Below are 14640 nucleotides of genomic sequence, written 5' to 3'. Positions count from 1 at the left end.
ATGCTAAGCAACACTTTTTTTTCATGAAATGAGGCCCTGTTTGCAAAGACAGAGAGAAGTCAATTTCAGCATATGATCTTACCATTCTGACATTGCGTGCAGCTTGGCAGACATTGTGGTAGTCGGGGTGGCTGGGCGGTGTGTGGTCGTAATAATCAGTTAGGTACTTGTCATACTGGGACACACGTTGGACCTGAAAACCAACAGGAAAAAAGAATAGTTGTTTTCAATAATCTTGATACAATACAGTATTCCTCCGACTGACATCAATTCTTTATCTGGTTTTACCTTCTTGATTCAAATTTCCAGCGAGGCAGGGACTAGAATACAATGAGCCATGCACACAGAAGTCACATCAGTTCAACTACATGAAACACCAAAACTGAACTTTGATGAGAGCTTCGTCTCATATTATCAAGAACTCATGGCACGCTGGAGCAATACATTCGATTCAAATGAGCAGCAACCGAACTTCTAATCCGAGAGCAAGGCGAAGCGGACCAAAATAATTGGAGGCAACATATTTGGTCTCCAATTAGCTGGCTCTAACAAGCTGACGTCGGCCGCACCGGAAAACCTATTCAGATGTTGGTTGCTAGGCAACGTTAGGCATCTTCAAAGGATCTGGATGCTGACAATTAGCTGCTGGCCGTGAAGAAAAAAGTCAACAGGTTCTGGCATCTGGAGTCGTGTTTTTTTTTTTAAGTACGAACTATTTGGCTTTTTGTTATTTCTAAGAGAAGCATCTAATGAGGAAAACATGACATCGTCAAGACAAATCATCTTCAACTCTTGTGGTGAATTATAGGGATGCATTATACATCACAGAAGCTTTCTATAACTTGCCAATTTTCGTCTTTCCATTTAACAAGAGCTTCACAAATTACAAACCAGCAAACCGTGACACGAGCACCAAGGGCGCTCATAAAATTTCCCATTACAGAGATGGTCAACCTATGTTATGCTATACGGTGCTGTTACAAGCACACTGCAAAAGAGCATCAAAAATTCTGTTAAATTAATGGCTTTATATCTAATGCAGAGGTCTAGGTTAAAATTGGCAAAGTGACATTGCCTTCAACTTTATACTGAACTGCAATATTTCTAATTATAAACGGTAGGCCTGCAATATTATATTATTAAACAAGCTCAACTTGAGCTTATTCAGTCCAAGGCTATTATACCGTTCCGGTCAAAAGATTAAGGCCAGTGTTTTTTTTTCATTTTATTTCAAACTGCATTATTGAAAGTGCAATCGCCCATCTTCAGTGATATAAAATCATTCTTTCTCGTCTCTCTTTGTCCACGCAATGTTAACAAACCTGTATTTTTCCCTGTGTGTGCCATCAATAGCACACCTCCACATGTGGGTCAGAAAGAGATTCGTGACTTTAGTTAAAGCTTTGTAATTTTCCACTTGCTGTAAATTTCTGGATAAAAGGACCCACCACTTTTTCCTCTCTATATATAAACACAGTTGAAATGACACTGAATGGCACTGGGCCAAGGGTTCCAAGAGTTTAAGCAGGAAATAGTCCAAACAGACGTTTTTTATACATAAAAATGGAGCGTGTTTGACACGCGTACAGTACAGTGAAACGATTGTTGAGAAATTTTCATGGCGTCATTGATGTAAAGCCAGGATGACCTTTTGCACAGATGTGCTATATAATATGGTTAGAATCAGTAGCAGTGACCACTGTTATCAAAATACAAAAACTAGGAAAAAACTCATATTTTTTTTGCAAAAATTAGCATACCGGTGTTTCACTGTCGAGATTGTGTGTGCGATGTCCATGCGTAATTAACTGTTTATTAGACATGAAATGGTCCACTTCACGGTAGAAAATAAATAACCATCCCCTTCCACCAGGCTGACTACGGCTGTGGTCGAGTGATTTTTATTCAATGAAGCATGGAGTCAGAAATTCTGGAACTGGTAGTACGTGTACGTCATTCCTGTTTTCAATTTAGCTTCAGATCACTTGGCTCAGTAAGCTCACAAGAAAGTACCGTTATACACAAATGAAGGATTAAGGAAGGGGGGAAATGGGGGCCACAGTGGCCAGGACAACGACCAAAATTCCAGGCAGATTATTTTTTTTTGTCCCCCCGACCGCCCACTGAGCTGCGAGATTTCAATGGCTGCATTAGGATCTGATTCAAGCAAAGCTTTCAGTAAGCCCCATCAAGAAGCTATGCTGGAACAGTGCAGAGCTGGCCGGTAATACCAAATCACAAACTAAAAAAAAAAATTGGCATTTGTATTACCTTGGCCTCTTCTTTCCCACAACTTTCCATTATCAAGAGTATTACTTACATGTCCCAACATGGAGTCATCAAAAGCATAAGGCATCTTTATGCATTAAGTTCCTGCCATTCTGCATGTGTAATACCAAAAAAAATCCTCAGTATCGGTATATCGCTGGGAGCAACGTTTCCAAAGTGGCCTGTAATCCGGTGTAGAGATTCACGCACACAGACGAGGCCGCACAATAACGTGTCAACACAAACCCAACGCCGGGACTCCAGGCAAAGTTCGATTTTTTTTCTTTTCTTTTCTTTTTCTTTCCTTCTTTTCAAAGTGTATACAATGGTTGGATTTTGACAAGGATTAATCCTCGCAGATAAAGGGCTATTCATATGCTGATTATGGGATGACAGCGAAGAAGGCCAAAGGACTGTGGGGGAGGGAGGGAGGGGAGGGGAGGATTCTTAAAAGCAAAAGGAAACAAGAGTGTGTTTGTATTCATTTTTGCTCATTTCATCACCTTCATTATATCTCGTATACATATTTTGATTATTTGTAATTCTATTTTGCCTGTGTCTTTTGTTATTTGTTCACCTTCATAATATCTCATTTACATATTTTGATTATTTGTAATTCTATTTTGCCTGTGTCTTTTGTTATTTGTTCTTTCCTTCAACATTGAGAATCAGATATTTGTAAAGTTAAATGATGAAAAGGAAAAAGGAACAAAGATACTATCAGTGTCTGTGGTTTTTCTTTTCACTGATGAAAATCTCGAGATGGAATGAGAATGTTTAAGCCTGACAGATGTTAGCAACAAGAAAACACTGGTTATGAGTTCTACGAGTTACAAAGCAGATAATCTTACAGAAGACCATTTGGCCTTTTCTTTTGGGCAATGGGTTTTCATCCTCTTTCAAGGTTCAACGTACACACAACAAAACAGTTACTCTCTTCTCAACACCCTGCCCACTTTGTTCTTTTTACTAAAACCCAAATCTCAGAGGTGAATCTGTCTTGCTTCAAAATGATGCAAGATTTCAGCAGGTGTAACATGCAGCTGTATACAAATGAGATTTACATATAACTGTGTTAAGGTTAGGGTAAACAATGATTTTTTGGGGTGATCTTAAAAAGAACTTAAGATATCCTTCTTCTTTTTTTAAATAGATTGATATTGCAGTTGATAGACGAGGTGGTGTTATAATAGTTTGAGTGGTCACTCCCTCCCCCCCCCCTCCAAACTTAACCCATGCCCAAACTTCAAAAATCTGTTTATTTAGCTTTATATTACTCAAACAGTTTGGACTTGTGAATCAAAACAACTTTGGAAAAATTCCATTTAGTTCAATCATTTAAACTATCCGGATTTAAGTTTTTGTAACTATATAAACATACACAAGTAAAAATACATGTTGTTTCAGTTATGTCATCACCACTTTCCGTTTCTTCTACCCATGCACAAGTGTTCTGTCAATAAATCTTTTTTTATGAAATCTAATTTAAGGCGGGTGAATGTTGCATTCTGAATAACCTTCAAAGTAACCAGAATATGACATCATTGATTAGGATGGATGCTTATAGCCGGCACGATTTATTGATTCGGTCTCGCTGAACCAACAGGGCCAAGTCAACACACCAAGGCCAGAGAATTGAACACTTACCGGTATAATATACCTAGGCAGAGGATCAGGCATCAATTTTAGTTAAATATCAGGAGTGTTTACAGTGTACTTGTACTCTTGCCAAGTTTTAAAACAAAAATCAACAAAAACTATCCTTCCATCAAATCACAAAAGCAACATGAGACTGTTGCCAAATTTTCTGAAGAACTTAGCGGATATGGTGGATCTCAACCACGTAATATGTCAATCTACAAACTAGCAAGGACATCTACAACTGTTACATGTACAATGTACACCTATCTTGAAAAACATTAAAAAAAAAAATTTTTTTATAGATATAGTCACCATACCAGAAATGTGCAGTGAAACTTTGCACTGCACAAAACCTCCCATCTGTTGGTGCAAAATATCAGTGTACACATGTAGCTTCATGCACCACACAAAACTATCGGTATCTGTAAAAGAGTCTACATGGGAGTCACCACAATGTCTTTGGAAAGTGCCAGTAATAACACAAAAAAACAGCGCAAACCAAATTAAACCCTGACTCCAAAAATCTTGAATGCTATTACTCAATAGTGACGCAAGCCGAAACTTTCACAGGCATAATGAGCCTCTTAACAAGAACCCCTTTTCACCGTTTCATAACAAAAAAAAGCACACGCTTGCACTAAGTTGCAGCTTGTTTACTTTTTGGTACTGCTACTGCAGTACTTACATAAAAAAAAAAAGTCAGCTTGGTTGAAATGGCAGGGATCTTCTTTTTAATGAGTGCGCCAACAACCAAGGAAGCCTTTTAAGATGCAAGAGCTAATTGTTCTGCTCAGCTACTGTCGGTTTTGAATGGGGCTGTTCAACATGCAAATCAGACTTTTGAAAACACGACTAAAAAAGCTTTGGGGTTCTTCGGTACAGCATAACATGCTCCAGGGGTACTCGACAGGGCTTTTGTGTGGAGGACTTCAACCTCTTCGGGTTTTTTTTGAGACGTGGGGGTCCAAGTAGTCAAGAGGGTTTTTTTCTTTGTGGGGGTAGAATTTTACTTTGGCGAGGCCGGAGACAAAAAGACAATGATGTTGCAGGAGTGTGTCAAAATGAGCGGGTTATTTGATGTTGACAAAAAGTGGTGGGGTTTGTTCAAAGGGCCCAGGCTGGAACTGGTTAGCCTAGTACACATACATGTAAACAAAACAAAGAACGCAAACAAACGCACACTGTTTGAGGACACAACTGCAATTTAACTCAAGGGAAGATTCGTACATTGAGTTTTTTGTTACCTGTTCCATGTTTTTGAATTAACTATTTTTTGTACCTCAAAGTTATGAAGAAATGCTTCACGGTAGACAAAATTTGTGCAGATGTCACTGCCAGTAAACACAATCATAGCATTTCTTATTTTATTTTTATTTGAGATCAAGATAATACAAATGCAGTTGCCTGACAAATGAGGGCGCCAATGGGAAATATTTGCTTTGCACTTTGCGACTAAGGACCAGCGGCTAGTCCTGTACTTCTGCATACATTCTGCTTACTCTTCCTTCCAGGCTAAGGCTACATGTAGGGCTGTGGCTACAAGTCCTTCACACCTCCCAGTGTATTTTTCACACCTACTTTTAGTAGTCTTGTCCAGCTTTCACACCCTCTTATTTGGCATTGTTTGGCAGTTATATTCCTGGTTAAATGGGGTGCAGAACTGAACAAAAGGGGCATCATGTCAACAGACCCAGATCCAATTAACTCCCTGTAAACTGTGGCTCACACCTTCCATGTATGTTGACTCAGGTTGTAAAACAGGAGATAAGCGTACCTTACATACAGTTAGTTCAGAGGTGGTGATGTGGGATTGGTTACATCCCCCCCCCCTCCTCCTCCTCCTTAAAAATGTGCTTAGCCATGAAATTAACAAATTCCAATAATGTGTCTGCATGAAGACACATATTTATTTATAACCATGACAACCCTTACCTTTAGAATTACATGGGCTTCAGATAAAAATGGGAAGGGGGGGGGGGGGTATGACAATATAAGCACACCATGCACCCCCAGTATTAAATGGCAAGTTATTAGATTCCGATAGATCTCTACATCTCCTTGGATATATTTATTACCATAGCAACACTCTAGCATGAATAAGACTGGTTTCAGACATTGGGGAGGGGGCATGACAATATGCGATGGCCTCTATTGTTTAGCAGATGGCCAAGGTTGCACAATTTTTAATATTTAATTGCGTTGCGTGTCTCTTATGAACGTCTGACTCCACTCAATTATTTATTTGACATTGTGACCAGAACGTGTTGACGTTTGTCATTCATGTACCTACATTGTATAAGCCTTAAGGAAACTAGCCACAAAAATGCTGGTAGTGAATGGAAGGTATTGTGGACGAAACATGATATTTATATGCGAAACTCAAAGCAAAACGAGGCTTTTAATTTAACAGCCACTAAAACACTTGTTCCCCAAATGCAGATACTTTTTTTTCTGTATGCAAACTGTTTGGTCCCTGGTGAAAGTGTCTTCACCTACGCAAAGCACTTAAACTGTAAACTAACTGGTCATGCTCTGTTGCAGGTTTCAATGTAAACCCCTACGCATATCTCTCGGTGTGACTGACGGTAAAGACCATCATTCTGACTCCATTTAACTGATGCATGAGTGGCCTGCAAAAGTCCTGGCAGGATCATGTTCTACTCCATGCAAAAACGAGCATGTAACAAACTCCAGTACAACCTGATTTCTAAACATGACTTCTCTTGTCTTTTACTCCAAGCACCCATCGCGAGGTCATTCATTTCCAATCTTCAAGCCTAATCCAAGCTATATCTTCTGGGGATGGCAATTGTTCAGTGGAAAAATAACCCTGTGCCAAACGGCAACAATAAAAGCTCCACAGGTCTGTTGGGGCATTTACTCCACACACGCCACATCAAAGGACCTACCGTTCCGCCTGAAACAGCCCCACAAAAGACCCCACCAACAATAGACACACTCTCTCTGCATGGACGGTCTCACTGATTTCACTTTGAAAATTGGAGTTAAGGGGACACAACAGAGCTGGTGGTACGATGTTGTAAACATCTTTTTTTGGGGGGGGGGGAGAGGGGGTTGAAATCTGATTCCATGAATGGGTGAGCACTACAGTACCATACAAGGAAATTTGTTTTGGCAGAAGTTCAAAACCAACCAACACTAAAAAGGTTTTTTTAGAGAGTTAATGAAGCGGATAGTTTAAATAGCCAAAGCTATGTAAAGACACCAAACAGGCAGCCCTTAACAAAATGTGAGTTGCTGAAATGAAAACTCCTTCACTGAAAAAAAACCTCTTCGACTATCAAAGCAATTTTACAATATCTTCAATTTGCACTACTTTTTCAACAAGAATGTATTTCCTAGTAATCTATTCCTTTTTTTCTACGTACTGTATACATGTACACACACATGTCCAACCCAACATCTCTCTCTGAGAGGAAAGTCCATGAAGTCAACTATTACATATTTAAGGAATGAACTCATGTGTTGTTCAACACCCGCACAATTCACTACATTGTTATAATGAAGGAAAAAAATAACCCCCAACAGTCACAATATTAAAAACCACAAGTCAACCCCATAACTACATGTAGCCATTGAGACACAAGAGAAAATCCAAGAATTACCAAAACTCCCCAGCCACCATTTAGTGTACCGAATTGATTTTATTTTTTTTGTGGGTTGGCATCCCACGTTGGTGTTTGTATGACTTCAGAAGTACCCAGAAGAATTTGGAAACAATTTGTGGTTTTTGACTAAATGGTCTTGACAAAACCGTGGTCTTTAACCATTACACTTTTTATTGCTCAGACAACTGTTGCGATTGTTCACCGATTTGGTTTCTAAACTGCGACTGACCCCACAGAATAAATATATTTTTATACTCGGATGCCGGAGCAGAACAGTTGTGTTTGCACTAAGACAGGAAATGGTCCTGTGAAAAATCCCAGGAACTCAAATTCTGAAGTGCTTACGTTTGTTATGAGCTACACATGTGTCAACTCTAAGAATCTTTCTTAGTCATAATTTTACATGTAAGTCATTATTTTCATTCAAACTGATACTTGGAACTCGGTATCTTTTGTGTGTATTTATGTATGCATTGTATATGGGTAATTTAATGTGGGGTCCAAAAGTGTGACATTTTTTGTGTCCCTGTTACACCTAAGTACGTTCACCCGAATATTACGAAAGCGGTCAAAAATGAAAGCTTGAAAAAACCTTGAATAATCCATTGAACTTGTCAGATAGTTATTTTTTTTCAGAGAATTGTGAAAAGGCCCCGAGTACAGTACAGCCATCGGCATGCGCGGCACACAATACACACAGAGCGCTCCGTCAGGCTGAACAAGGGTGACTAATTGTCAGGGTTGGATTTACTCAGAACACTTTTACTAGGGAACCTATGACTGGTATCTAGGCACTGGCAGTGGCAGCTTATCTTCAGAACTTGAAACTTAGCATTTCCAAAAAATCCTATGAAATCCCAAAATGTTCTTTGATTCCATCAGATCTACCGAAACAAATTTAGCCTGTTCAGTTTATCCACTATCACTTACACTTTGTAAATGTAATCCACCACTCAGTTGTGCATAATTTTGAGTATTTACCAAGAGTTTGACAGGATTCCAAATAAATTCAACTTTCATTAATTCAAGGATTAAAACCAGAAATAAATGTTACACCATTTTCAAAGTTTATATAGTTGTCTCCAAATAGACGGGAGGATATTGACAAGTTGAACCTCTTGGCAGGTTGCATCAGATTTGGTTGAAAGTGTGAATCAAAATCTATCGGATCAATTGCGATCATTGTGAACATCAACAACATGCACGAAACTGAAGCTGAGTAGTAATGGTCAAAAACGTGAAGGGCGCTTTAACAATTCATCTCAGAGATTCTAATCACTTGATTACATAAGTCAAACAAGTGACCAATCAAGTGACAGTAATGTGAAGTCAAAGATTTTAAGACTTACTTGAACCTCGGGCTGTACCTCTGATTCCATGGTCTTTCCCTGTCGCTGTGGCCGCAAAAACAAATCGTGTATCAATCCCCAAGAAGTAGACTCCCTCATTTCCACAATCAATTTTTGTTTGGTACTAAAATAAATATCCACAGCCGAAAAAGCTCATCGGGTCTGAAAATATTTAACTTTTGCGGAGATTTAGGGCCGACAGTAGCCACTCATCGCACATGACTTGGGTGATTGCCATCAGAAAGCACACAGAGAGAGCTGGAAGCCACTGCACATAGTATACTGCCTGCTGCAACTCATTTGCATGGCCTCTCCCACTCATTCACCAGTCTGACCAATCGCGGGCCGGGGAGTCACACTTTGCAATTTGCATAACACTGCGTGGCCCAATGGGTACGTGAGAGGGGGATGGGCTCATCTGCATATGAATAAGGGGACTGCAGAGCTGAAAACTGAATGAAGTTTTGGATGAATGGCTGCCAAGGATGGAACTATGAAAGCATGAAGAGGGGGAATAACTCTTTTATTTGGAGAGTAGCTATGGTGACTAAGAGCGGAGAAGGTTGGTTTTAGTGAATAAATCCTTTGTGCTGCGAGGAAAGCAGAGGAAACGGTCCAGTCACAGTTTTATAATTACACAATGAAGAAAAGTGTGTTAGACCCGAGTGCAAATATCTATGGCCACCAAGCATGTCCACACTACACAATGTTCCTTCCTAAAATCATAGAGCTCTATGGTAAAATAAACCAATAAGAATCACAGGAATACTTGTGCAATTTTTTTTTTTAGAAAAATGCACCAAAAAATTGATCTGTAAAAGTTTGAAAAGTTCAAATGTTTGCCATTTGTTTTCAAATTAGCCAATAGAGAAATTAAAGATGTAGTTTCCTTAATCATCAGGTAGGCCTATACGTGTACATACATGTATGGTGGTATAATCACACACATTTGTTTCAAAGCCAGTATATTTCTTTTATTGTTCAGAGTGACAATGTGGAAAAGAAAACAAAAGTGGAATATCGGCTTCACATTCTAGACCACAAACTGATAATAATGTTTAATAGTCACATTTTTTCTTTTCACGCAATATTTGTTCAGTCTCCTCTTCGGAAGTCGACCTTCCGTACTAAAACCATAATCAAATACACCTTTCTTTTTGTTAGACAATGTCGTTTGAATAGACAGTCTTCATCAAACATGGGAGGCATTCTCCTGTGAAAGGCATGTCTGTGTTTACTCAACAAGAGTTCAACCTTCAAGCGACCGCAACAAACACTGCAGTGTTGGGCTATATTATTATCTCAAGAAACCATTGGGAGATTTGAAAAGGGTTTTCCAGGAACCTCCGAAATAATGATGTCAGTTATGTCATTTGGGTCACAGGGTGTCACAGTTGGGAGTCCAAAGATTAATTGATTGAATTAAATCATCATGGCCACTACACTGAGTCATCGGAGAGTTTGATTCAATGAGTGATGTGGACATTTTCGTGTAAGCTGATACGGTACACCATCAAAAAGGATATTTGGTTCAAATTGAAATTACATGGTTCTTTGTTGGTAAAAGTCGTTGATTTTGTGTGACGTCAGTTTGTTGTTCTTCGCAGTTTGTTGTTCTCCGCCCCACCCCCTTTCGGCCGCATTTATTCAATTCAAAATACTTTATTTATCCTTTAAGCGTCAACCATATGTAAATCACTAGGTAATCATAAGGTACTACAGCAAGTGAGTATATCTAATTTGTCCCAAATCATTAAGATAAAGGAACATATCCATTGTCCAATGATTCTTCATAAGCAACAGGATACTGTTTGTTTGTTCAAAAAGCATTTATAAGCCAAATTTATTTCAATTTTGATGTTTTTCCTGATGCCTATCTTGAAAGTTGAAACGTTTTGAAAGTCTGAGTCACAAAATACAGTAAAATTATATAAAAGGAGGTTGGAATTTGTTAGATTTGTAGAGATGAAATCTGAAATCCGAAATTTTTTGATTGGTGACAACCCCACTATGGTGTACACACCCACTTATTATATAGTAGCCAACCTGCATTCCTGTTTTGCAGTTGGAGGAAATCCCAATTGATTTTTGTGTGGGCATCGAACTGTTTAGGAGTTACACACCAATGGTGAAGATCCTGTGATTCGTCAGTATCAAGGGTATTACGCACTTGATACTGAGAATGGATACTTCAAAATAAGCTGATTAACTTAATCTTTTGAATCATCCTAAACATTCAATTCAAAAACTTTAACGGCAAACAGAAGGATTTCAAGAAACTTTACAGTTACTTTGAGATCACACAAAAGTGCTTAATTAGTTCTTAAATTGTGAGAGGTAAACATGTCTTTCCCAGGAAGGGAATGCAAAAGGGAGGGGCGAGCAATGATGTGAAAAAAAGGGGGGTAATCAACAGGTGGTCTCGTATGATATTCCTTTATGAATTGAAAATATGTAGGCACTGTCTGTGCTAATGCTACTAACAAAATAGACCAGCGTGTCGGCAGCGTACGTGCACATTCCAGCGTCTATCAATCGCAATCCTTGAAACGTAGTAAAAAAGGTTGTAGGGTTATGCCAAGCCCAACAAAAGCCCTGAATGCGAGCTCTATCCCCACACAATACAATGTTACGCCAATTAGCGCCGATCAAAAATGTCTTGTAAAACAGTCCGGTGAAAGTCCAGATTTTTCTTTTCTTTGTGGATCAAAGCGCCTTTTGTTTGCAGTTCATTCATGGGGCTGCAGACGGCGGAAATGAGTACTGGTTGGCCACTGACCCTTGCGGAATATTCTTTTTTGTGTTATTACGATGATGGTGCGTTTGTCAACAACAGGCGGCTTGTCACTGTGTCATTTTGGGTCGGTGATCTTGCAAAGAGTTCCCGCCGTTACGGGGTTCAGTGTCCATACGAATGGCAAGAGATGGTCCTTTGTTGAGTTTTAAGACAAGGTTAAACTAACACAGCAGAGGGAACAGAAACTGGGCCATCATGACAACAGCACATATTATCAGATTGTTGCAATGCTGATGAATCCATACATAAAGTATGTATATGTACAACCATACAGTGCTGGGGCATAAACTAAGAAACAGGCAGGGTGGTTTTGGACAGCTATTTGGGTTAATACACACAACTGTGTTTACAACTTCCTTCCTTCAAACCAAAGTCTAATTTGTGAAGGGACAATTTAAAAAAAAAAAATTCATTTACACATTTAAAGCTATAGTCCATCATTTGTAATTAGTGCATTTTGTTTGTTTGAAGCAACAAAAGTGTTCAAAATCTAATGAAGGATACTGAACAACTTACTTGATGAAGTTTCAGCTCAGCTTCAGCTTCATATTCCGAGAAAAACAGCATTCTAGGATCTCAATTTAAAATCAAAAGTTGCTAAATCATTTTTCGAATTGTTTTGAATTGCAGCTTTACGCGATGTCGCGCACTGATCCGACGAATTATAGCAACCGCGCGCGCCTGTGCGTCGTTCCAATGCTTGTGCGCGCTGCGCTGAATAACAAAACGAACAACTAATTTAAATTTTCCTACGGTGCTTCTTAAGAAGCACCGTTGGAAATGCCTTCTTTCCTTGATTTCTTCAAAATGAGAGCTTACCAAAAAGGATAATTTCACAGGGAGTTTAGTCCCCTTACTATCTTTCAACCAGTATGTTTTTCAACAATAATTATGCCAGTTACTTTTTTGGATAGCAGCAAATGATGGACTCGGGCTTTAAGGACGGTATAAATACATATTTGGAAACAATTCAACTATTGTTGGTCTTGTGTGATCAGTGAGTACACACCAGAACTTCAAGAAGCTGTGGTCATTAACTGTTTCAGAAAGTGGAAAACACTGTGTGAGTCCACACAGTTGTCTTTGAGTTCATGCATCATGTGGACATCTTTTGTCTACAGGTCCACAGATGTGACTGCAATGTTTGCAAAAAAAAGTGTCTTTTTTATCACACCAATCAGCAACCTTGCATTCAGCCCCACACATGCAATAACTTGTCCTTTTTACCTGGACCACCATTGAACATCTTTCCTTGTTTTCTTTTTTTTTACCACTGTCCCATCATCAGCATCACAAGACCTGCGGGCATACCATTAACTTCCCAGGTATCCTTGAGATGTCAGTAATGCCAGTGAGTGAACCATATCCCTCCATAATCTGCCCATGTTATCCCTGGATTTTTCTCAATTGAGCCCTGAGAAAACAATCTGACTTGAACCATAAGAAACTGCAGGGACATACCGGTACGGTATGCGCTGTGTGAACAGAAAACATACAATTTTATCACTCAATGCTCTTTGTTTTAAAGGGAATATACAACATTTGCAAACATCGAAAAATAAAACTACCAAGTTTTTGCGAAATTCCTTAATAGGATGTTGGTAAATGACAGTCTAAAGCATCCTGTAAAATTATGGCACCTGGTATACTGTCATTTTCAAGAAAAGTGGTATTTTTGTATCAATTTCCAACGCTGATCGGCCGATCAGCGTTGGAAACAACTGGCTTTTTTTCAAATACTGGCCCCAATTGACAATTGCACTTGTTTGCAATCGATTACAAACCTATGAACGGGTACGAGCCAGCTAGACTGGTTCCCTGACCTTACAATTCCCCAATGTATGTAAACTGCTCTGTTTCTTCTTATATGGAGTCAGGGAACCAGACTACAGGAAAATGATCGTTTTTCTTGGTTTTTATAGCATTTTCGATCCCAAAACCTCCAAAAAGTCAGTGTAACTATATTTGCTTTATATTTCCAACCCCCCAATTCCATCCATTTCTGAAAATTACAGCAAAAGCAAATGATGTATATTCCCTTTAATGCTTCTAAAGAGATTGTTGTCACCACAAGTGAATACATCTTTCATATGGAGATTGGGATGGAAGGGAGGGGGGAGAAACCAAAATAACCCAGTCCCGGGGATAGGATGACTGAAATCATGCAAGTGTGCAATTTTGGAAAAATACAAACAGCTCATGGCATCCCCTCATACGTACATGTTTACATTAACAACATTGGAAATCACTTTGAAAAACCTGTAACAGATTATTTGTAATGATGGCATCACAGACTGGACCGACTTGAGGCTCTACATCATCCCACATAATAATTTGGGTGCCAAAGTGTACAGGTACATGACCTATAAAAGGCAAGTTCTACGTTAATGCTAATTTGCTCTCTGACCTGCAAACTGACGTCGAATGCACAATTCTTTAACTGCAGTTTTGCAACAAAAATACCCCAAATAGCTCTCTACTCAAAATCAACATTTCAGGCCCTCCACTTTTCATGACAGCTACATTTAGCTTCCACCAACTCACTCCCACCTCATAAACATCATGATTAAAACCCTGGAACTCCTTGAAAACTTGAGTGGACCCTCAGTGGCAAAACTCACCAATCTCAGCAAAACTTCATAAATCACAACTATTGTATCCACTGACCCAATTACAACCACCCCAGTGCAGTCAAAAACCTATAACCTAAGCCCTCCATGACCGGGAATGCATTTTTGCAATAATAGCAGCTCGCGACCCAGCTTGAAGACCCTTTCATTTGTGGGAAGAAATAACACCGTGTTAACACTGGCCCAGGGACTTTTTAGCTATCGCATTAGGATCGGAGGTCCTTTTCTTGAGAGGATTACAATGTCAGACAGTGGACTAACTAACTGTAATGATCCGATGACAGACTGGAAAGAAGTAAAATCATGTGGGAACTAGTAGAAGGCAC

The 14640-nt window shown here is 39.2% G+C and overlaps 1 protein-coding gene across 3 annotated transcripts in view; it reads right to left on the bottom strand.

The window, feature by feature from the left end:
• Nucleotides 1–14640, bottom strand: part of LOC119718840 — a 60211-nt gene that overhangs the window by 33047 nt on the left and 12524 nt on the right. The window contains exons 1-2 of one of the 3 annotated variants that reach the window (XM_038188259.1): nucleotides 8888–9149; nucleotides 83–193 (exon numbers count right to left, since the gene is read on the bottom strand). In XM_038188259.1, the coding sequence (XP_038044187.1) occupies nucleotides 83–193; nucleotides 8888–8986 (210 nt within the window). In that variant the 5' untranslated portion in view covers nucleotides 8987–9149. Of the gene's footprint in view, nucleotides 1–82; nucleotides 194–2320; nucleotides 2403–8887; nucleotides 9150–14640 lie in introns of those variants that run through there. The other 2 variants (XM_038188260.1, XM_038188258.1) reach the window with 2 other exon arrangements.

The sequence above is a fragment of the Patiria miniata genome, unplaced genomic scaffold (assembly GCF_015706575.1).
Source record: "Patiria miniata isolate m_02_andy unplaced genomic scaffold, ASM1570657v1 HiC_scaffold_7, whole genome shotgun sequence".
Taxonomy (NCBI): Eukaryota; Metazoa; Echinodermata; class Asteroidea; order Valvatida; family Asterinidae; genus Patiria; species Patiria miniata.
Note: the sequence above shows the minus strand (reverse complement) of the source record. Positions and strands in the feature narration are given on the sequence as shown.